This window comes from Galeopterus variegatus, unplaced genomic scaffold (assembly GCF_000696425.1).
Source record: "Galeopterus variegatus unplaced genomic scaffold, G_variegatus-3.0.2 Scaffold343, whole genome shotgun sequence".
Lineage (NCBI taxonomy): Eukaryota > Metazoa > Chordata > Mammalia > Dermoptera > Cynocephalidae > Galeopterus > Galeopterus variegatus.
The window spans coordinates 74420-99873 of record NW_007726454.1 but is presented as its reverse complement, the minus strand read 5'-3'; the positions used below and the strand labels follow the sequence as shown (position 1 = coordinate 99873).

The following is a 25454-nucleotide window of genomic DNA, read 5'->3' as shown; positions in this document are numbered from 1 at the left end:
AAAAAAAAAAAAAAAAAAAAAAAAAAAAAAAAAAAAATCATTTCTGGTATCTTTTCAGACCACTGTGAACTAAAACAAGAAATCAGTGGCAATTAGGAAGAAATAAAGAATTTCTTGAAACAAATAAAAATAGAAACACAATATATAAAATCTATGGGGTATGGAAAATGCAGTACTAAGAGGGAAGTTTATTCCAATAAGTGCTTACACAGAAAAGTAGAAAAATTTCAAATAAACAACATAAATTGAACCTCAAGGAAACAGAAAAACAAGAACAATCAAATCCCAAAATTTGCACATAAAAAGAAATAATGAAGATCAAAGCCAAACTAAATGAAATAGAGACCAAAAAAGATACAAAAGATCAATGAAATGAAACTTAGGTTTTTGAAAGATAAACAAAATTGACACACCACTAGCCAGACTAAGTAAAAAAAGAGAGAAAACCCAAATAAAGAAAATCAAGGGTAAAATAGGAGAAATTACAACAGATACCACAGAAATACAAGAAATCATTAGAAACTATTATGAACAACTATATGCCAACAAATTGGGAAACCTAGAGGAAATGATAAATTTCTGGGCACATAAAACATACCAAGACTGAACCAAGAAAAAATAGAAAACCTGAACAGACCAATAATGAGTAATGAGATTAAAGCAGTAATAAAAAGTGTTGCAATGAAAGAAAGCCCAGGACAAGATGGCTTCATTGCTGAAATCTACAAAACTTTTCAAGATGTATTAATACCAATTCTTCTCAAACTAATCCAGAAAAATGAAGAAGAGGGAATTCTTCCAAACTCATCAGTTTGGAAGAACTAGCAGAAAAAGAGGTCAAAAAATCTCTTAGAACTGATAAAAGCTTTTTCTCCAAGAACAGGAATAAGACAATGATGCCTACTTTCACCACTATTGTTCAACATTGTACTGGAAGACCTAGCCAGAGCAATTACACAAGAGAAATAAATAAAGGGCACTCAAATCAGAAAAGATGAAATCAAATTGTCCCTGTTTGAAGATAACATGATCTTATATATGGAAAAACCTAAAGACTCCACCAAAAATTCTCTTTGAACTGATAAAGGAATTCAGTAAAGTTGCAAGACACAAAATCAATTCACTAAAGTTGCAGGATACAAAATCAACATACAAAAATCAGTAGCATTTCTATACACCAACGAATTAGCAGAAGAAGAAATCAATCCCATTTACTGTAGCTACCAAAAATATAAAATACCTAAAAACACATCTAAACAAGAAGGTAGAAAGATCCTTACAATGAAGACTACAGAACAGTGATGAAAGAAATTAAAAAGGACACACACAAAAAAATGGAAAGACATTACATGTTCATGGATTGGAAGAATTAATATTGTGAAAATGTCCGTACAACCTAAATGACCTACAGATTCAATGTAATCCCTATCAAACTACCAATGACATTCTTCACAGAAATAGGAAAAACAAATCTAAAATTCATATGGAACCATAAAAGACCACAAACCCCCAAAGTGATTCTGAGAAAAAAAGCACAAAGCTGGAAACATTACACTACCTGACTTTGAAATATACTACCAAGCCATAGTAATCAAAACAGCATGGTACTGGCATAAACACAGACACATGGACCAATGGAACAGAATAGAGAACCAGGAATAAATCTACATGTCTACATCCAACTGATTTTTGACAAAAGCACAAAGAATATACGTTGAGGAAAGCATAGCCTCTTCACTAAGTGCTGCTGGAAAAACTGTATGTTCATATGCAAGAAAGAAACTAGGCTCCTATCTCTTACCATATACCAAAATCAATTCAAAATGGATTAAATACCTAAAAGTAAGACCTGAACCTATAAAACTACTATAAGAAAACATAGGGAAGACACTCCAAGACATTGGTCCGAGCAAAAATTTTATGGAGATTTCTAAAGCACAGGCACCAAAAGCAAAAGTAGACAAATGGGATTACATCAAACTAAAAAATTTTTTGCACAGCAAAGAAAACAATTAACAGTGCGGAGGCAACCAGCAGAATGGGAAAAAATATTTGCAAAGTATTCATCTGACAAGAGACTAATATCCAGAATATATAAGAAATTCAAACTCAAGAACAAAAAATGAATAATTTAATTTTAAAAATGGGCAAAGTGACCTGAATAGAAATTTCTTAAAGGAACACATACAAATGGCCAACAGGGAATGAAAAAATGCTCAACATCACTAATCATCAGGGAAATGCAAAGCTGCAAAGCAAAACCACAATTAGATATCATTTCACTCTATTTAGAATAGCTATTATCAAAAAGACAAAAAAATAACAAATGTTGGTGAGGATGTGAAGAAATGGGACTCTCATACATTGTTGAGAATATAAATTAGTATAGCACATTACACTCCTGTTAGAGTTCTCGAGGCTTGACTGGAATTGTTGGAGTGATAGCCCAAGAAATCTCCACCTATTGTCTTCTGGGAACTATATTGCTTCTATTTTCTAGGGTAACAACATGATCCTTGGGTTTCCAAACCAATTTTATGGTAAGATGACCTAATCATACACCTCTCAAAGGTGAACTACATATGGGCTTTAAAAGTTAATGTGTGGTATTCGAAATTATATAGTATTTTTTCTACCTCCTGATTATTATTTAGGTTAATATTTTGTTTCTCTGTGTCTTTGAGTTTAGTGTTCTGCTCAGTGTGGCCTTGGACAGCAAATGCGAACTGTGCAGTGTCTCTCCTACACTGGACAAGCATCTAGTGACTGTCCAGAAACTGTTCGGCCTCCATCGATGCAGCAGTGTGAAAGCAAATGTGACAGTACCCCCATTTCCAATACTGAAGGTGAGTTTTCCATGGAGAAGGAGACTGCGGTCTTTAATGACTCACTTATATATTTCCAAAAGTTTGAAAAGCCCCATAAATCCACCATTGTAGTATAGTTTGTGTAGAGTGTTCATGAAGGCTGCATATGTACTGGACTATAATCAGGAAACCTGTTTTTTTCCTGACTCTTTCACTAATTGTATGACATTTTTAAGTCACTTAACCTCTTTGGAGCTAAGCTTACTTATCTATAAAATGAGAAAATAGAGTGGGCAAGTGTCTAAGGTCATGTCCAACTTAGTACTCTATGTTTAACTTGTGCTAGAAATCTAGAGATGATTTCTAATGAACCACTCTTAAAAGTGAAAACTTCTGTTTCTTTTTGTATATCACAATGGATCTCTACCATCATGAAGATTATATTTATGCTTGTTATACATATAATGAAAGTATATGTTTAAAACTACTTGTGTTTTAAATGCTAATTTTCTCATTGTAGAAAAGTAGAAAAATAATTATGTAGCTGTTTATAAAGAGAGACAAAGGTCCTTGCATTCTGAAATTTCTTTCTTTTTCTTATACATTGAAAATCCCTTTATTAATGTCAGATTACTGCCAAAATCCTGACTTTTCTTATCTTGTAATTAAATAAAAGTACTTATTTTATTTAGGCATTCATTCAAAATTTCTTGAATGCTACTATGTGCAAGGTGCAATGTCAGAAATTATCAGGAATATGGAGATGAATATGGCATAGTCAGGAAGTTCAGACTGCCATCTCATATGAAAATAGAAGCAGGATCAAATACATGCACATGAATAACAACTGAAGCCACAAATTTAAATTATGTAAGAAACCCAGCTATAGGGCCTTGCTTAAAAAAAAAAAAAACAACAGTTGTGTGTAGCATAATGATGTTTCAGTTGGTGGACCACACACACGGTGGTGCAGAGACCTTGCATCTGTGCAAGTGGTCTGTTTTTTATATGTGAGCCTCAACACAAGACAATTATTGTGCATTTAATTTACTCTTTTAAAGAAGTACATATAGCCTTATCCTACATTAATTCCAAATTGCAATTTTAATTTGCAAAATCTCTGGCTCTAATGTCATCTGCTTCTTTTTTGTCCATTTAGTATGGGACATTCTAGAAATCTAGCTTTCCCTCTCTTGAGAAGGGCTCAAAATGCATGACAAACAAAAATATTTTTCTAGGAAAAACTACATCTTTTAAGTAATCTAAATATAAATATCTTTCTTTTGTAAGATTGCAGCAAACAACTTTTATTCATTATAAGTTATTAGCAATCGGTCACGTGGGTTTGGGGTCTGTTTTTTTTTCAGAATCGGAAGATACAAGGTTAAGGTGGGATAAAGGATATAACTATCATATTAAACTACTCTATGTTGGGTATTATGTTAGGCCCTTTATGAACATCGTCTATCTTATATATCTCAAATACATAAATACATTTCTCTTCGTATATTTGTGTATATATAATATCTTATATAATCCTGGCAATAATCTTCTGAGTTAGTATTACTAATCAGGAAACTGAGGCACAGAGAGAAATAGTGACTTGCCCAAATTACAAGGCTAGGAAGTAGGATTTGAACCCAGATTTTGCAGAGCCCAAAGGCATGTCAGTTTCAACTACATTTACATGCTATTCTTAATTAACTCTTTAGGGTAGGGTATTTTGACATGGAAACAGAGTGTCTGGTTATGAGGTAGAGACATTCTGGCATATCTGCCAGCCTAATTCAATCAATTAAGCCTTAGTCATTGCCAAAAGAACTGGCTTTTGACATGCCCACAACAATACATATGTTGAAGTTACGTTTATAGCATAATTTTAGGCAATTTTAGTATTTTCTGCAAAACTGTCTCTATAGTGGATAATTATTTTACCTAAGCTTTGCAGCCAGAGATGCAATACTATACTGAGAGTGGGCAGAATATCATTTGTATCTGCACTTATTTCTGCCTTAAAGAAATTCTCTTAAAAGGTATAGGTGCTATTCTGAGGTTACTTGGATTATTTGGAGAAACATCTCATGATCATTTCATCTGCCTGGCTAAATCACTTTTTATTAATATTAATATTAAGTAAGTAGTGAAGACACTATTTTTCAACTTCTCAGTAAAAGAGGAAACCATATGTACTGGACTATAATCAGGAAACCTGTTTTTTTCCTGACTCTTTCACTAATTGTATGACATTTTTAAGTCACTTAACCTCTTTGGAGCTAAGCTTACTTATCTATAAAATGAGAAAATAGAGTGGGCAAGTGTCTAAGGTCATGTCCAACTTAGTACTCTATGTTTAACTTGTGCTAGAAATCTAGAGATGATTTCTAATGAACCACTCTTAAAAGTGAAAACTTCTGTTTCTTTTTGTATATCACAATGGATCTCTACCATCATGAAGATTATATTTATGCTTGTTATACATATAATGAAAGTATATGTTTAAAACTACTTGTGTTTTAAATGCTAATTTTCTCATTGTAGAAAAGTAGAAAAATAATTATGTAGCTGTTTATAAAGAGAGACAAAGGTCCTTGCATTCTGAAATTTCTTTCTTTTTCTTATACATTGAAAATCCCTTTATTAATGTCAGATTACTGCCAAAATCCTGACTTTTCTTATCTTGTAATTAAATAAAAGTACTTATTTTATTTAGGCATTCATTCAAAATTTCTTGAATGCTACTATGTGCAAGGTGCAATGTCAGAAATTATCAGGAATATGGAGATGAATATGGCATAGTCAGGAAGTTCAGACTGCCATCTCATATGAAAATAGAAGCAGGATCAAATACATGCACATGAATAACAACTGAAGCCACAAATTTAAATTATGTAAGAAACCCAGCTATAGGGCCTTGCTTAAAAAAAAAAAAAACAACAGTTGTGTGTAGCATAATGATGTTTCAGTTGGTGGACCACACACACGGTGGTGCAGAGACCTTGCATCTGTGCAAGTGGTCTGTTTTTTATATGTGAGCCTCAACACAAGACAATTATTGTGCATTTAATTTACTCTTTTAAAGAAGTACATATAGCCTTATCCTACATTAATTCCAAATTGCAATTTTAATTTGCAAAATCTCTGGCTCTAATGTCATCTGCTTCTTTTTTGTCCATTTAGTATGGGACATTCTAGAAATCTAGCTTTCCCTCTCTTGAGAAGGGCTCAAAATGCATGACAAACAAAAATATTTTTCTAGGAAAAACTACATCTTTTAAGTAATCTAAATATAAATATCTTTCTTTTGTAAGATTGCAGCAAACAACTTTTATTCATTATAAGTTATTAGCAATCGGTCACGTGGGTTTGGGGTCTGTTTTTTTTTCAGAATCGGAAGATACAAGGTTAAGGTGGGATAAAGGATATAACTATCATATTAAACTACTCTATGTTGGGTATTATGTTAGGCCCTTTATGAACATCGTCTATCTTATATATCTCAAATACATAAATACATTTCTCTTCGTATATTTGTGTATATATAATATCTTATATAATCCTGGCAATAATCTTCTGAGTTAGTATTACTAATCAGGAAACTGAGGCACAGAGAGAAATAGTGACTTGCCCAAATTACAAGGCTAGGAAGTAGGATTTGAACCCAGATTTTGCAGAGCCCAAAGGCATGTCAGTTTCAACTACATTTACATGCTATTCTTAATTAACTCTTTAGGGTAGGGTATTTTGACATGGAAACAGAGTGTCTGGTTATGAGGTAGAGACATTCTGGCATATCTGCCAGCCTAATTCAATCAATTAAGCCTTAGTCATTGCCGAAAGAACTGGCTTTTGACATGCCCACAACAATACATATGTTGAAGTTACGTTTATAGCATAATTTTAGGCAATTTTAGTATTTTCTGCAAAACTGTCTCTATAGTGGATAATTATTTTACCTAAGCTTTGCAGCCAGAGATGCAATACTATACTGAGAGTGGGCAGAATATCATTTGTATCTGCACTTATTTCTGCCTTAAAGAAATTCTCTTAAAAGGTATAGGTGCTATTCTGAGGTTACTTGGATTATTTGGAGAAACATCTCATGATCATTTCATCTGCCTGGCTAAATCACTTTTTATTAATATTAAGTAAGTAGTGAAGACACTATTTTTCAACTTCTCAGTAAAAGAGGAAACTTTTAGGTAATGTTAATCCTGCAAGTTATGACTAATGTTAGAATCGTTATTACCTAAAGCTGTTGACTCATTTAAAAGAAAAAAATTTTCTTTTACAAAATTAGATTTAGAGTACAAACAGTATGTATGTCATAACTTGTTTTGTGTTCTCTTTAACTTCCCAATAGCATATATGGAATGCATTTAAATACCTAAAACTATTTGTTCATTTAATCAACAGCTAATTATTGAATGCTTTCTGTGGCCAGCCTCTGCTATTCATTATGGAAAATTCAAATACATTTATAAGTTCATAATCTTTCAGGGCAAATACTTAAATAGAATTTTTTTAATTAAAAAAACTTTTAAAAGGAAGGCAAAATGTATTATGTGGAGCAGTTTTTGTAAGTGCTAAGGAGGCTCAAATGAAGGACGAATGACTTCAACCTTTTGAATCAAGGCAGTCTTCATAGACTAAGTGGTTTGTGAGCCATCTGTAACATGTACTTGGAAAAATCCAGCATGTATTCTAGGAAAAACTGTATAAAACATTTGAACTGAGTAAGTTGTCATCCATAGAGATATGGAATGGGCAGATAACATGGATTTCAAAAGAGAGGAGGCTCTTGCATGCACATGATGGGAGAATGGTTTGATATGGCTTGTGGGAATCAGGTAAGGGAGAGAAGTGCCTCTTAGTGAGAACAAGTTGGAAGGAAAGCCCAGTAGTCATGGAAGGAGCAGTTTCTGGTTAATGCAGGAGAGTAGAAGAGAACCCCATTTTCCCCAGCAGAATCAGGTTTCTCTGTCTCTTAGTGAGAGGCTACTGAAAGACAAGTTTAGCTCTGCCCCAAGACAGGGTATGATTGGGGGAGATTTCTTGGGATCTAAAATACACTTTTTTTATTTGAGTCTCTATGGATGAAATGCACCACAGATAGAATCCTGAGAATTGTTTTAACTACTGAGATTTAACTAATGCCCTCCCAATATTTTATTATGAAAATAATAAAAAGTTTCAAACAGCAAAGTTGAAAGAATTTTGCAATGAATACCTACCAACTAGATTCTTACATTAACATTTTACTGAACTCGATTTATCACATTATATCCACCTATCCATCCCTCAAGGTTGTAATTTTTAAATGATTGTGCTCCATTCATCTAACCATTAATTTATGTACTTAGAAAACATACTTACTAAGTGCCAGGCACTGAGACCATGAAAGGAATACAACAAGGTCCCTTTCCTTAAAGGGAGCTCAGTTTAGCAGTTTAGTAAGGGTGGCAGCATGCAAACAAATAATTTTCACAATGTGAGCAGGACTGTGAGAGGGGTAGAAAGATGCTACCATGAGTGCGCAGAGGAGCGAGTAATAAAGAAAGCATTATAGAGAATGCAGGCTTGATCTGGGCACTGAAAGGTCCAAAACAGTTTACCAAAAAGACTTTGAGATGTGTGGCATTCCTGGTGGAGGATGTGTGTGCAGTCATGGAGACATGGAAGCAGTTCACTATTGCTACAGTGGGTTGGCAGATGAGCAGGCAGCGAAGATTATGCTACAAAGAAAGAGACAAGGACCTGGTTTTGGAGGGTCCTGTATGCAATGGACAGAACCTAGGGTTCTATCTATAGGTTATAGGGAACAACTGAAGAAAATTGAGTGACATGCTCAGGATGGCACAAGCATAAAGGGATGGTAGGAGGGACAGCCTTGGGTGGAAGGAGAGTTAGAAGGTTGTTCTAAGAGTCCAGGCTAGAGGTGATGAAAGCTTGAACTAAGGCAGATACAGTAGGGATAAAAAGAAGAGTGATGAATTGGGGGAAAAAATAATAAAATGGAAAGGAGAATAAAAAAAACCTGATGAATGATTAGACATGGGATGAAAGACATGGAGGTGTTTAGGATGACTCCTAAGTTCCAGATTTAGGTAGCTGTGTACCATTAATAATGATACAAAATTTAGGCATCTGTAGGGAAATTAAACACCTTAGTCTCCCAAAGCCATAACAAAATAACAGAATTTAAATAAGATTAAAAGATAAAAATTAAATAAATGGAAGATAGACTGAAGTGGAGAAGGTTAAGACAACAAAGGAGGAAGAGAAAGAAAATCAGAAACAGGGCATCAAGAAATTAAAAAAGCAAGACAAAAATAGGAGGAAGAAGGAAAATACAATTTGCTGTGTTCAACATCTGCTTTAGTTTTTTGTTTCTTTTTTTTTCTGTCTTTTTTGTGAATGGCCGCACCGCGCTCAGCCAGTGAGCGCACCGGGGCCATCCCTATGTAGGATCCGAACCTGTGGCAGGAGCGCTGCTAAGCTCCCAGCGCCACACTCTCCCGAGTGCGCCACGGGGTCGGCCCTAGTTTTTTGTTTCTAAAAGCCTTCAGTAAAGAGTTAAAGCATTATAGGTGTGATCGTGACAGACTGCCACTGATGAGGATAACACTACATTACTGCTGAGAGTGAGTTATAGACACACAGGGTATCACTGCATTTCAAATATTAATCAGAATAATTTTTTAAAATACAAATGGCAGCTGGGACTAGCCTACTCAAGCTCACCTGAAATTCTATCCAAAATGCCATTTTATTCATCTTTCATGCAGGTTCAAGTTCCCTTGTAGTTTGTATGTTGAGTCTTTTCACCTTCTCAATAGCACAAGGCACTCTGTCATCTAGTATTTATTGCTGCCAAGTATAAAGATTCATGTGTGCCATAAGCAGATTACTAACCCAGGAAAAGGTGTGGTTAGTGTACATTAGTTTACCAGCCCAGGATGTCTAATGGTGGTGGCTCTGGTAGTTCTCAGTCTTCCTCAAGTAAACAGCTCTGGGAAAGCCTAGGCAGCTCCAGAAATCTCATACAAAGATCCCTGGAACAAGTTCTATTCAAGATGGTGGAATAGACGGTCCCCAGCATCACTCTCTCCCAGAAATCAACCAATTTACAGCTATATAAAAAAGCAACAACAGCCAAGCTGGGGCCGCTAGAGCTCAGGGGAAGAGGAGAAGAGACCTGCGGAGTGCACGAAGGCAGGAGACGCCACGATGAGAGAAAGAAAAAACTGCTCTGACCATTTCATGCCATGTCCACTTTAAGACTGGAATTGCTGAGCACACAAGCAGGAGCCAGCAAAAGCCACAGCTGTGCCCTTCAGATGAAGTTGCTTGGAGGCGACAAGGGAGAAGAGGGCCTTGGTGGCCCCCAGGACCAAAAGACCACTAATAGGGTTCCCATGGACCCACATAGGAGCGAGGAGCCACAACATCTGAAAAAATGGGGCCACTCAGAGGCCGGTGAGTCATCACAAGGGACTGGTGCACGGCCTGTCTCATGGGAAGTGTTTTCAGCATGGGCAGTGAGAGAGACAGGCCCACCGGGGGAACACTGGGGCACAGGAAGGACAGCTGATCTTCAGCTCAATCAGTGTAGGACCACTCAGAGGAGACTGGTTAGGAATATAGAATTGCATGGGGTGAAGTTTGATGAAAAAACTCAGGCCCAGATCAGAGCTTCTACACAACTGAGGTGCACCGAGTCTCTGGAGAGCCGGTAGTACTTATAAAGTCAACCATTATAACCTGTGCTGCACAAAAAGCCTTCCCTAAGGAAGCAGCAGCAAAGCAGCAATTTAGCTCAACCACACAGCTCAGGTACTGGTCCCAAAAGGAAGTTCCCCCACTTTAGAAATAAGCAAAGGACACAAAAAAACTAGTTCCAGCTGAGACACACCACCCTTGCCTTGGGTCCACCCCAGGGACCCAAGGGATGGAGCCAGGGACCAGACCCCCCTACAACCAGGCACACCACCAGCACCAAGGAGCATGCTAAAAACATCACCTCCATGTGGGTGGCACACCACAGCCACCACAATAACCATGGCTGCTGCAAAAGCAGCTAGATATCACAACCACCATGCAGATGGTCTGCCAGCCACTGGAGTGCATTGACACAAGGAGAGTCACCAGCAGAGATAAAGAATAGAAGAGGATGTCTCTCTCCACAAAGACCATTCCAGAGTGACAGAAGAAGCATCTGCTGTACGATAATACAGGGGGACCTGATCACACCACTCAGTATTGGACAGATTACCTAGGCAACAAATCAACAGAGTAACCATTATTCTTTCAGAAGGAGAGAAGAAATCTAGGGTAATTAGAGGGGGAAGGGGGAAGGAGAGGGGGATGGGGTGAGATTGGACAAGGGGCATAAAGAATAAGTATGATTTGTAACAATATATATGCTTGTAATATTGATTTGATAAACATATCTCAATGTTGAACCCCCAAAATATGTATAATCAATTTTGATTCAATAAAAATTAAAATAAATAAATAAATAAATAAACAAACAAACAAACCAAAAAACCCCAAAGACCCTTGGAACAAAATAATGAACAAAATACTAAATTGGAGTTTTAATGTAGAATCTGATATATTAAAATCAGTGAAAGGAATGATAAAGGTCATTTGAAGACTTTGATTTCAAAGAGGTGTGGAAGGCCAGTTTTTTTCATTGCCACTTCAAAGAACTCATAATCTGCTTAGCATTCAGGTTCACATTCCTGGCTGGCTGGTTTGGAGGGAACCCCAGATTTGGGTTGGGATTATACCACCTCAAGGTTGAATGTGGGAGGCATCCAAGGAATAAGACTGGGTAAAAAGAAACAGAAAACAAAGAGAAAGGAATGGTTTAGTCCACGGTAAAATGAAGTCAGAATAAAGTTTGATAGCTAAAATCACGTTGCTTCAAAGATAAAAAGAAGTTGGTGGACCGTTCCCATTGCAATGAATGTCAAGTTCCCTAGAGAAACTCATTATTTCATCCTTTTCTAGCCTGAATATGTAAAATGTTGAGGGTTCAAATAAAATTTTATCAGGAAAGGTACACTGAGTTCACATCCCCCATCCCAACTTCTGCACTACACGTGCACCTGCACAGTCTTTGTCATCTCACTTCTCACCAGGCTCTGCATTTCCTTGAGCAGTTTGACAGAAGCACAGCTGTTTATACTTTTTTTAATCCAAAAAATAGACCCTTAGGACTGGACCCCCCCCCCCACAACCAAGCACACTGCACCAGTGCCTTGGGGCCCACCCGGGGACCTGAGGAATGGAGAAGGGGACCGGACCCCCGTCCCACAACCAGGCACACTGTGCCAGCACCTCGGGGCCCACCTGGTTACCCGAGGCAGGGGGTAGGGACCAGACTCCCCTCCCACAACCAGGTACACTGTGCCAGTGCCTTGGGACATGCCCAGTGACCTGAGGCATGGAGTCAGGGACCAGACCCCCCTCATACAACCAGGCAATCCACCAGCACCTCGTGGCCCCACCTGAGGGTCTGGGGTTTGGAGCCAGGGACTGGACACCCCTTCCACAACCAGGCACACCATGCCAATGCCTCAGGGCCCACCCAGGGACCTGAGCCATGGAGAGGGGGATTGGACCCTCCTCCCTCAACCAGACATACCACGCTAGCACCTCAGGGCCTGCGCAGAGACCCGAGGCATTGAGAGGGTGACCAGACCTCACTCTCACATCCAGGCACACTGCGCCAGCGCCTCGGGGCCTGCACAGGGACCTGAGTCATGAAGAAGGGGACTGGGCACCTCTTCCACAGTCAGGCACACCATGCCAGTGCCGCAGGGCCTGCCCAGGGACCCGAGGCATGGAGAGGGGGATTGGACCCCCCACCTGTAACCAGACATACCACGCCAGCACCTCAGGGCCCACCCAGAGACCTGAGGCATTGAGAGTGTGACTGGACCTCACTCTCACATCCAGGCACACTGTGCCAGCAACTTGGGGCCTGCCTGGGGGCCCGAGGCATGGAAAAGGGGACTGGACCCCCCCTCCCACAACCAGGCACACCGTGCCAGCACCTTGGGGCCTGCCTGGGGACCCGAGGCATAGGGCCAGGGACCAGACACACCCCACAACTAGGCACACCACCAGTACCAAGGAGCATGCCAAAAACATCACCTCCATGTGGGTGGCCCACCACAGCCACCACAATAACCATGGCTGCTGCGAAAGGGGCTAGACGCCACAATAACCACACAGATTGTCCACCAACCACTGGAGTGCATTGACACAAGGACAGTCCCCAGCAGAGATAAGAAAAGAAGAGGATGTCTCTCTCCACAAAGCCCATTCCAGAGTGATAGAAGAAGCATCTCTATGATAATATTGGGGGACCTCTGATAATATTGAGGGAACTGATCATACCTTTCAGCATTGGATAGATCATCTAGGCAACAAATCAATGGAGTAACCATTACTCTTTCAGATGGAGAGAAGAAATCTAGGATAATTAGAGTGGGGAGGGGAGGAGGATGAGGGGAATGGGGAGAGATTGGACAAGGGGCATAAAGAATAGTTGTGATTTGTAACTATATATGCTAGTAATATTGATTTGATCAACAGATCTCAATGTTGAACCCCCAAAATATGTATAATCAATTTTGATTCAATAAATGAAATAAATTAAAAAATAAAAGAAAATAAAAGAATTAATTCACAGAAATAAATAAATAAAGATTCATTTGCAAATTCATCTAAAAAAAAAAAAAAGACCCTTACGTGCTTAAATCTCATAAAGAGCTTACAGACACAGCGGGCATGCATTCTCCAAAGAGAGATGCTGAATGGTCTATCCTGGTCGTGGAAGGATCTGTCCCTGGGTATCCCAACTCACTCCATTGAGACAAGTTGGGAAGCTTTGCAGCATTTGATGAAATAAATACAAGAGCACTGCATTTGAGGAGTTGGTCTTGTATTCCTTAGGCCAAATCAAACGTTGAAAGTCACAATGAACCTGAATCCAATTGCATCCTACATTTATAAGCTTCTATTCAGTGTGAGTGTTTTGAAAGCAGGTCAGGGTTTTGAAAGATTATTGTAAAGCACCTGGGGAAAAACTCATTGGAACATCAATGATAAGTAGATTCAGGTGTTGCCTATGAAACAGGTTGTCTAATTTTTATCATTCAACCCTACCAAAACCCAGATTGCCAATGAAAACCACTCCAGCATGTCTGGCAAGTTACTCAAGATCCTAATAATGGATCTAGTTCATATTGCAGGGCCTAAGGGTTGTCTTTCAGCCATTGATGTGTTCCCAAGTCTCCCTCAGAAGAATTTGAGAATACTCCATACATTGTCATTCTCACCAGAACTCTCTGGCCTTAGGTAAAATGCAACTTTTGGGGGTGGGGTGCGGTGTAAAAAGAGGACAGGCTAGTTAGGTCCCCCAAATGTTTCCTGGAAACCACACAAAGAGGACTTCTCACCTTTCCAATATCTTGATGAAAAAAAAGGTAGAAGGCGTGTCATCATTCTCCTCCCCGGAGAGTACTTAACTGGTACCTGATGATAGTAGAAGGTAAAATCAGGCTCCTTCATCTTAAAATCCTTAACCCCAATGGCTCAGATTCCACTGCTTTAAAAGCAGAAGATAAAAATGAATCTGCATGAAGAAAATCAAACCTTCAAAGATCATCTGCAGAGTGATTATAATACAAAAAAAATTCTTAAAGGATTCCTTTTAATAGATCTAGTGTTATTTATTTGTAGATTATGTGCTACTAGGGTATAGAGAAACTTAATTTTTAAATATTTTAAGTATGAGCTGGAAATCAATGCCAACTGAAGATCATTCAAAAATTAAAACAGAACATTTCTATTGTTTTGATTTCAATGGGAAAATGTGACCTAATTTGCGTTCAACTTTTCCAGAATGTTTTTTTCACAAAAGTAAGTTGTACTGTGTACAACTCAGGGTGGCTCAGAGTGGAGGAAAAAAGATTATTTCATGATTTCAATGGGCTTTAAAGATGAGGCAGACTAATAAAGTTTTATAATTAAGGCCTTTCCACTATGTGAGCATAAATGGCAATGAGTCAGTCAAGAGCACAGCAAATCAATCTTCTCTAAGTTAAAAGTGGCAGATGGGTTGAATGCACCAATATATTTTGAAAATTATATTCAGCTTTTTATAATAATGGGGCTTTAAAATTTCTTAGTGTGTCAAAAATCACCTTTTCACTGATGTAATTTTACAAAAGGGGAAGAAGACATACTGAAGAAAAGTAGGAAGGGGTAACCTCCTTTTTAAAAACATTTTTAAAAACATTGTGATGGGGTAGAAGTGGGGAAAGACCTGGGGAAGGTCCAAAGACTGCAAAGACTCAGACAATGGGTCTTGAGGAGACATTAAAATGGAGACTCCAAGGCTGTGTAAGGACATTCAGCCTTGATGAAGGGTGGGGGCTCCCAAAGCAAGGGGCTTTGGGGAAGTTCTAAAGTGGCAGAACAAACTCCCAAATAACAAAAGTCCTGGCTATGATGTCCCAAAGGCTGACTTATCGGTAGTGTTAGGCAAAAATACGGTCATAGACAGGCAGGAACTTTTTGCATTTAGGAGCCGAGAATGCTGCCAAAATAGAGTAGCTTTGGAGGCAGATAAACCTGATTCTGATCTCAGTTCTTAGACAGCTGTGTGACTCAGCAGAAGTTCCATAACCTTTGAGCTAAAGTTTCGCTGTCTATTTAAAGCTGACATTTTATATACCTAAAGGAAATATAAAAATACATAAAACTGTCTAAGGTTATGCCTGACATAAAGGAGAGACTTGATAAATTATAATTTTAAATGCTCTTGTTACTAAATTAAGTTTTTGTGGAGTTAAAAGACAGAGAGTTAAAGACCAATCATGGTTGACCTTTGGTTTGATGAAAATCTATTCATCAAAAATGTAATGAACCTCCAGTCAGGGCAGTTCCTAGAAGGCAAAACCAAGAAGTAGGAACTAGATCTTCCACACAGCCCTTCCCTCTTGGAATCCTCCACCCCCTCCATCAAGGCTGAATGTCCTTATACAGGCTCAGAGTCTCCCTTTTAATGTCTCATCAAGGCCTGTTGTCTGACTCTTGGCAGTCTCTGGATCTTCCCCAGGTCTTTCCCCACTCCTGCCCCATCACAGTTTACCAGCTTTCTATTAATTTTCTTATGTGTGCAAATCAACCCTTCCTGGGAGCCTGTAGAACTAGGACTAGGGCTCACAGACCCCTCGAGCCTGTTGCACAGACTGGGTCACAAACCCTTCACACGCAGGTCTACAAGCTAGGTAATAGGAAAAGGTCCTGGGAGCCGTAGGTAAAAAAATTAATAGGCCTTATTAAGAGCTAGGAGCAGCCGTCCTAGTGGCTTCTCTGAGTGTTCTGGAAAGCACTGTGGATCAGAGCTGTTAGTCCTTTATACTTAGGTCCATAACCCAGGACACCTGGGTGCCCATACGCAATTACATTAAGTAGTAACAAGGAACACCTGAGGATATTTACAGCAAATGCTCGGCAAGATTCTGAACATCTGAGGGGCCCTGATCATTTTCCTTTATTTTCCCAACAGAGCCTATATCCATTTTGACAGAGATCCTAGAGAAATAATACATGATGGTTGTTCTCAGAGGCAGATGTTTTAGTGTTAGTCAGGAGAGCTCATAAACTGAGTGCTTCCTCTGAGCCAGGTGCCATGGCACGTGCTCTGTATGCAGTACCTCACACAAGCCTCATGACATTCCTGTGAGCAGACCTTATCATGGTCTTCGTTTTAGAGATGAAAATCTGAGATTTAGAAAAGTGAAGTAACTTGGCAAAGGAGAAATGAACAGTAGAAGAGGCAGGGCCAAAACTCATCCACCTGACACCAGATCTCCTGTCCCTAACTACTATGTTGTGCTGCTGCTACAGGCAGGTCAGGGGACACTCATAATTAGTCCTTACCTCCCTAAGCTTGATCCTGCTCCCAGGGCCTAATGACTTCCTGTTTTCAGTCAAGTTAGTTGGGAACTAACTTAACGAGGATATTGGGAAGTTCTGAGAGGGACACCCTGGTGGCTGGCCTCCACCTTTCCCATAGACTAGATACTGCTTCTGGACAAAGGGCTGTGCTCTGGGCCTCTGAATGCACAGATGAGTCTTATTTCTAGTACACACCTAAGGAACAGAATCTCCAACTGTTTATATTTGTAATAGCCTGAATGGGTGGGTGGATACGTAGGTAGAGGGAGAAGCAATTTATGAATATTCTGTTTCATTCATTATGTATTATTTATTACTTAGATCCCAAAGTATAAATCTAAATGAAAAATATATGAATTTGCTTGTATTTTGCTCAACTCAGAATTTCCCTGGTCTAGCAGTTCTTCCAAAAATATAGTAATGAATCTCCCAATAAATTTGTCCCTCAGGAAATATACTTCTTTGCTTTGTCTTCAAACTGAATTGTGTCTTTACAGCAATATTGTCTAAACAGTAATCTAAATATTGCATCCTTATTGAGATGTTTAGAGTTTAATTCCTTGCTTCCTTCCTGTCATCAGGTAATAAGAGATACTAATAATGATAATAATAATAGCAATTCAATATCTTATACTTATCAAAGACTTTCTATGCCCCCGGCACGGCTCTAGTTGATGTACATAAGGATATACATGTAGTTATACATGTTACATGTGAGAATAGGTATTCTAAATCATTCTTGTTCTGCAGATGAGAAATTTTAGGCACAGAGAAGTTAAATGATTTGTTCAGAATCATAAAGTTAGTAAATGGTAAAGCTAGGATTAAATCCAGGCAGTCTGGCTTCTAGTTTTATATCCTTGTTACTATTAAAATAACCAGTCCTGGGCCAGCCCGGTGGCGCACTGGAGAGTGCGCCGCTTGGGAGCGCGGCAGCGCTCCCACCGAGGGTTCGGATCCCATGTGGAGACCGGTTCCCGCTCACTGGCTGAGCGCGGTGCGGGTGCAACACCGAGGGGTGCGATCCCGTTGCTGGTCCCCGGTATGGGCACGACACTGAGGGTTGCAATCCCGTTACCGGTCAGTAAAAAAGACAAAAAGGAAAAAAAAAAAAAAAACCAGTCCTTCTCCATCTGTTTATCAACTAAGTTATCTTCATATTTTGGCAAAGAAGGTCAAAGCTACAGTTTATTTTATATTTAAAGTGGTCCCACCAAGCCCTGTTGCAGAGTATGAGTGGCTGCCCCGTTAGGGCAGTGATTCAAGATGAGTGACATTTGTTTCAACAGAGATATGCTCAGCTTCTCTCATCATTTTAATGATTGTATTACCTTGACAATATATCCGTCTTGGTAACAATGATTAATTTTTTTTTACCACGAAAACTTAGTCTAAACTTTTTTGGTTATTTTTATGGTCATGGTTGTTAGAGGAAAAAGAATAGTCCAAATGACCTTTAAATTAAAATATGTGAAAGTCTTTTAACCTCAAATTTCAAACTTTATCCACCAAATATCATCTGATTCTTTTTTTTAGTCCAAAGTTCAAAGGAGTTTTTTCCTGTCACTTCTACCTTCTTTCAGCTAAAACTTAAATTTATTGAGAATTCTCGTGTAAAAAGTTTTTATTCAAATCTCTATTATTGTCTTTGTAAATCAAATCTTGAGTAAGGGAGTTTAATGGTGGCAGAGGATTATGTTTTCAGAGGTTTTGGGGATTCCAGTGTCAAATTTTAAGACTTTCACTGAAAGAGCCTTTAAAGTAAGATCACTAAGATTATTACCTTTCTTTTCAGTAATAATAACTGGAAACTTTTCCATTTCTTTGCACTTAATTTTTCATGTTTATCATATGGCTCATGTACCATGTATTTGATCTCTTAGAACTTAAGTGGATTTCTGAAGCCAGGAAAAACAAGCAAACCACCAATAAAAACTGTTCTGTTACACTGAAATTTACCCAGTGCCCTGCCCGATTCTTAATTACCTTAAACAGTTTACCTGGGATTCTTCAGGATAACCACCTGGAAAAATGATGGAACTTTGATTCGGAGAGGCACATAAAAATTGAATTACTAGGTTTACAAAGTATTTTTTTTTTTAAAAAAAAGATGACCGGTAAGGGGATCTCAACCCTTGGCTTGGTGTTGTCAACACCACGCTCAGCCAGCGAGCAAACCGGCCATCCCTATATGGGATCCGAACCCGTGGCCTTGGTGTTATCAGCACCACACTCTACCGAGTGAGCCACAGGCCGGCCCTACAAAGTATTTTTTAATCTCCAGATAAAAGCGACCAGAATACTGGAGAAGAATATCATTATTAGTGGCAGTGGGGTTGTATTGATGGGGGCTGGGAGTAGGGGACTATGAGAATCAAAGGCCTGTGTCCTTTCTCTACCCCACCTTCTGCAACCAGCCTCAAGCAGAGATGGGGAAAGAATTGTTTATTCACCTACTGGCTGCAAGAACTACAGACTGCAACTGTGGCAATTCTAGCACTGAGGAGAAAATACACATAGGAAAAAAGAAGGCCATGTCTCACTTCCAAATTAAAAAAAGACATTTCTACATGTTTCCATAACCCACAGATGGCTGCCATTTGAGGCCAACCTCTCAGAGCTTTCCTCCTTGTTCTGGTGTAGTTGCTGAATGTAGGCCACTGTCAGCAATCCTTTTCATTCACCCAGGCCCATCCCCACGCTTCACAGATGCAGAGATTCTCTTGATACATGTGTACTTTGGTATCAAACAATGAAACTCATGTTTGATTTTGGATAACCTTGCACTGTTGAATAAAATAACCCTTGAGAAAGAAGCAATAAAAGTGCTGTAAGAAAAATGACTCATGTTTCCAAGCTGTCTAAAGTGATCACTTATCCCAACAAATGGTAATTCTTTCAAGACACAGTGGGCATACACCATACTTATAAAAGTCTGGAAGAAAAGCCTTGCAAACATTTTAAATTTTGTGTTACAATCTATCAAAAGAATGTTTCTGGTAGGATGTACCAGGCAGGGTATGCTTAAAAACAAAAACAAAAACCACATGGATGTGGAAGCCAAGGTGGATTATCCAGGCCCAAAGGGGGTCCTTGCTGAACATCCAGGCACATTGGCTTGTTTATGTACTTGTTTATGTGCCTCTAATTGTTTTCCATTTTCTGGCCCCATCCTTTAGAGTGCAAAGATGTGAACAAAGTGGCTTATTGCCCACTGGTGCTGAAGTTCAAGTTCTGCAGTCGAGCATACTTCAGACAGATGTGTTGTAAGACCTGCCAAGGACACTGACCCATGGAAAGCCAGAAAGAGAGCCTTGTCATTTCACCGTGGAAATGTGTCCATCAAAAAGAACCACCCAGAGGAAGAGGATTGATGTCCTTGCAATTGCATTACCCTGTGGAAAACATAACCACTGGTCAGCCCTAGCTGACAGGATTTCAATATTAGTTTAACTTCTGTGAAGTGGGATTTATTGATCCAAAGTGCTGGACACGGTATTAGGAGGGAATGCCAGATTGGAGAGATCCAAACAACACAGGGAGACTTGCTTACTGTGGAACGTTTGTGTTCTTTCGAGTAAATCCAATAGCCTGTTTACCTCCTTGGACCATTAAGATAATTTTTATTATGGACTTAGCAATGACACTGAATCCATTTGTATTTAAAATTGTTTAAAATGTAGTTGTTATGACTGGTCAACTATGGAAGTAAGAAGATTCAGAATTCTTAAGTCATAGCTTAAAAATATTTACTATACTTTATCTCACTACAACAGCACCACAATTTAAATTATAGAACGGGCTTTGAACTGTAATTTAAGGAGCAATTATAAATCAAAAGTAATGAAAGTTTGTATCATTTTTCTTCATTCCACTTAATTTCCTTAGGAATAATCCCCTGTTCTGAACACTGCTGTGAGCCATGTATAAAACTATATTAAACTGAACAATAATGAGGGACTTAGTTTAAAGCAGTGCATCAGTTACTGCAGCTGTGCAAGTCTATAAATTCAGTGCTAACAGACTGTGGCCAACTTGACATTGTGCAAGTGAAGCTGAGATTTCCATTAAAACTTTAACAGAAAAACATTTCAATTTCATGCAGAAGCCAGACATGGGGTATGGTAGAGACTGAAGTACCAGGCCCTTTGTTGCCATCACACAGAATGCCTTAGTTCTTATCTGAGTCACCCCAACTCACTTGTGTTTACAGCCTCACCAGCCACGGAATGGCTTCTGCCCTGTTGGATTGTTGCATGCAGACTGAGCTTACTGAGGTGATACCATGCAAAAGATAGACTGGCTTGGTAACAACCAGGTAGACCCTTTTGCAATTTGCCGACAATTACGATGGGTTCCAGATGTCCCTTCTTTGATATGGTAGAAGGAGATTTATTTATATAAGAGCAAGTGTGTGTGTGTGTGTGTGTGTGTGTGTGTGTGTATGCATGTGTGCAGGCACTTTAAAGTGTATGGATAGATGAGTGTGCTTGCACATAAATGTGCTATTTCTGTGAGTTTTAAAGTAAGCAAGGGATAACAACCAAAGAAGAAAAACTCATGAAGACTAGAGATCATAAAGCGTAATTTTAATAGTCATTCAACCAAGTATTTTGTATTTTTTATGGATACTCTGAATGGCGATTAAATGTGAAACCTAGTTTCTTGGGCAAGTCAAATTTTAGAATCACCTCCACCTAAGTTAAAATGACTAGCTCGTGTCTTCCGCATCCTCAAGTTTCACATCCTGGTCATCAAAAGGCTCAACAGCGAGATTTTTTTGAAGGGTACTTGTTTGTATTAATATTTCGTACTTGAACACTTATAGCTTGCAGCAGGTTCTTGACGAATGTGCTTTGTGTCCAACACACCTTTGTTGTACATGTGTGTACACCATGCGTACACCCACACCTAAAACTCAAAACTAAATGGCTACTTTGTAAAGACAATACTTGCAGTTAAAAAGCATGTGTAACTTAAGCCCATCACAGCGCTCTGGAACTGCACCTCAGTGTGTCACTTATACCATGACCTAATACGGATGGCTAGGTTACTTTCTGAAAGGAAGAGAGACTCTCAGACACCAAAGGCAACCTGAACTCCCAGGTTCGCACTCAGTCATGACCATCCATAGCTCGTTACCTGCTTTTTCTCTTAACACCGCAGCTCCCATCCCTGAGCTTTCCAGAGAGAGCTATTAACAATACAAGAGATATTGCCTGGGCCCCCATCTATGCTGCCCTTGAAGACCGCCCAGTGCCATTGTAGCCATTCAGTGGAAAGAAGGCAGCCCATGAGCTGTGTGGCCCCAGCACTGAATTCCCTTGGTCCTGTTCAAAGAACAGTTAACTTGGTGCTGATGTGCCCTGATGACATCAAATAAATAAAGGGTGGGTGGTTTCTGTGGCATTTTAGGCATAAGGTTTTTTTAATCTAGATCTGATTTTTTTCTAACGTAAATATCAGCTTGTTTTCATTCCAAAAAGATTTCTTACATTACTGACCAAATGGTATTTTTTACTTCACCTGGAAACTAGCATTGCAAGGGCCGTCCCCCTGGGCACTGGGCAGCACCTCGGCTGGTGCGAGGAGGGCGGCCAGTGTTCTAGAGGGGAGCAAGCACAAAATTTAACAGCAATGAGCATTTTCAGATAGACCCTGAATTTGAACCTGAGTAGGTTAAAAAAAAACATATTCCACAGCATGTTACGATACCGCTGCTACTCTGTGGCCACCCACGTGGCTACCTGATGCTCATTCTACCTGATGCTCTATTGTTATTCCTAAATAATAACAATAAGATTGTCAGTAGAGTCTGGGCCACCATGGCAGGCCCTCCAAAAGTAGTGAGCTGCACAGACTATTTAGGAAACCCCAAGGAAACTGGTACCCCGCAGCTGGGAGCAGTATCTGCCACTGGCGTAAAGGCCTACCAAAAAAGGAAAGGTAAATGTACCTAGATGATTAACCCCCTTGAGACACATATGACTTCCAAATAGTCCACTTCATTAGGAACTTTTTTATTTGCGTGAATGTCACATAGGTATCCTTAATAATACAGAACAGAATTTCCTTTGTATTATTGTGATTAGTTGTTGCTTATTATTTTATACTCGGTATTAATGTGGTACACTGTTTTGGGTTTTTTTGCTTTTGTAAATTATATTCTAATTTATTGCCATGTTTCCTAACACTTGTTTTACATTCATTCTCCTGCTTGTAATGAAAATGAAAAAGTCATTGTAACACTTGATGGAGTGAAATTCCACACCAGGCACAGATTTTTTTTTATCATAAATAATTAGTAAAAATAAAAATTCAGCTTGTAAGAATGATTCAGATGGAGGTTGTCTATTCCCTGAAAAGCTCATGTTAAACTTGCAGCAGAAAGAATCTACCCTTTGGGATACCACATCTAAATTCTCCAAATTATCCAGGATTGAGATGATTTGCTGTATCCTTAATATCCTCGTCAGAGATTGCATCTATTTGTGCATATTTTGGTCATATCTAAATGCAAGGGCTTCAGGTATTTCTAGTGGGGCTATATGCCCAGAGCCCCCTAGCCAGCTATTCTGAGGCTAGAAAGGAAGTCCAGGTTGGCCGCTGCGACATACCTTCAATCACTGGCGCACAACTCTTTTGCTCTCCTTCCTTCACTTTCCACTAAGTTTTTCTTTGTGGAAAGGGTGCTGAACAGTGAATTCATACTTGAAAGATTTTCCTCTTCATATTCAATGGAGAGCATAGAAACATGACAGGCACACTTTTCCACCTTCAGACATTTCCTCTTAGGCTGAAGATGAGCTAGTGGGATACTATAACATGCCAAGGTAACTCAGAAAAATTCTGAATATGAAAGTGACTCTCCTGCATACTTAGCTATTTGAATACTTTCATAATGACAACTTCATCAATTACATAAGAAGGTGTGGAATGTCCAAGCATGATGGTGCTTTAATCTACCCACCCTAATGTCCGCATCCCCCCGCCCCACAATTTTATACATTAAAAGAAATCAGCTTTGGCTAAGTGAGAGGATTAGATAGACTTGGGACGGTATTTACAGAAGGTTATCCTAGGAGCCCAAACTGAAGTATTATGAGTATGTACCCAGTTAATAAACGACCATGGGTACCAACCATTTTAACCTCCCACTACATTTGCAAAGGATAGTTCTGCTGGGAGTTGGAGAGAGGAATACCAAGAAACAAGGCTCGTTTTAGTTCAAATTCAAGTCTATCTTTTAATCTACAGTTGTTTTCAAGCTTTCAATTAAATGCTTTTTTTTTCCCTTTGAAATAGCTAGACACTATCCTGCTGAGGCTACTGACTCCAAGGTCAGTCTGCCCTCCACGGAGATTCTGCCACTCCCCAGAGAGCACCAGGATCATTCCTAAGCCTTTATGCTCCAACATGCCAGATGTTTTTCAAATAAATTAGGAAAAAAGTTAGGTATTGATCTTGGTAACAAAAATGTGTGGATTTGCATGGCTGGGGTAGGATTCATTACTTTTAAAAGAAGGAAAAAGAAATGTAATTCAGGAAGGAAAAAAAGTCACAGTCCAGGAGAATTGGAAAATTCTAAATAAATGGTCATAGGAGAGAAAACATCAGTCACTAAATTAAAAGTGACAGATAAGCTGTGTTTTGAATTCTGTCTCATTCATATCATCAGAATGTGTGGAATAAACAAACACATGTTTTTAAAAAGAACAGCTGTTCACAATGGTTTTGAGCCTCAGACTTCAAAACTTTAAGCTCAAACTGGAAAGGGAAATGGTCTTTTCTCCCATCTCTTTCTCAGAGGGTTATTCCTAGCATTCCATGTCCGCATTTCATCCACAGACAGTATCTGAGGCCAGAAATAGAACTGTGGTTTGAGAGCTGGCTCCACTCAGGAGGGGGGTGGGGGACCAAGGTTAATAATGCCTGTGTTGTCTTTTGGTTGATGGCTCCCCTCAGCTCACTGAAAGCCTTGAGCTGCAGAGGTGATGAAGCTAATTTCCACTGCATTGTCTTGCCTTCACTGGAATGACACTTTGGCCCAATACTACCTGATGTCCCTGGCTCCAGGAATTGGGAAGCCTGATGATTCCCATTCATCTCACGGCACAGAACATCATGCCTGCCTGACCAGTCAGATTTCATTGCCTTGACTTTATGGCTTATGAAAATCAATTAAGAGGTCACTTCTTGGATGTTGGCTTGAATACCTTACCTTATAAAGAGGTTTCACATAAGAGGGGATAAGTTATCCCCCCAACTCCAGGACTCCCAGAAATCAGAGTGCCTTCCTCAGGTCAATGGTTCAACACTAGGTGGCTTCTACTAGCTCAAGGCTAATGTGATTCTGGCAGGAGCCTGGTCTGTGCCCCAGCAAGGGCAGTTGTGGATAGGTGGTTACCCGAAGGCCCACAGAGCTGTGCTTACTTTGTTTGGAATTTCTGCTGATTGATAGAGCAGTAATTGTGATATGAAGCCCCTGAAATCCCAAGCAAGAGTTGCAGCAGGAAGTCCCAGTTCAGGGCCACTCCAGGCCAGGTGTGGGCCTTCATATCTGGAGAGTGGCATTAGCCACGGTCATTCACTCATGTAAGTAATATTTGCTGAGTACCTGTGGTACCCAGGTCCTGTGCTGGGCACTTAACACATGTACTCTCT

The 25454-nt window shown here is 39.4% G+C and overlaps 1 protein-coding gene across 1 annotated transcript in view; it reads left to right on the top strand.

Moving 5' to 3' along the window:
* Positions 1–23126, top strand: part of ADAMTS6 (ADAM metallopeptidase with thrombospondin type 1 motif, 6) — a 292310-nt gene extending 269184 nt beyond the window's left edge. Inside the window, exons 24-25 of the mRNA XM_008567759.1 lie at positions 2690–2846; positions 19970–23126. Coding sequence (XP_008565981.1) covers positions 2690–2846; positions 19970–20079 — 267 coding nt within the window. The 3' untranslated portion in view covers positions 20080–23126. The remainder of the gene's footprint in view (positions 1–2689; positions 2847–19969) is intronic.
* Positions 23127–25454: the final 2328 nt, after the last annotated feature.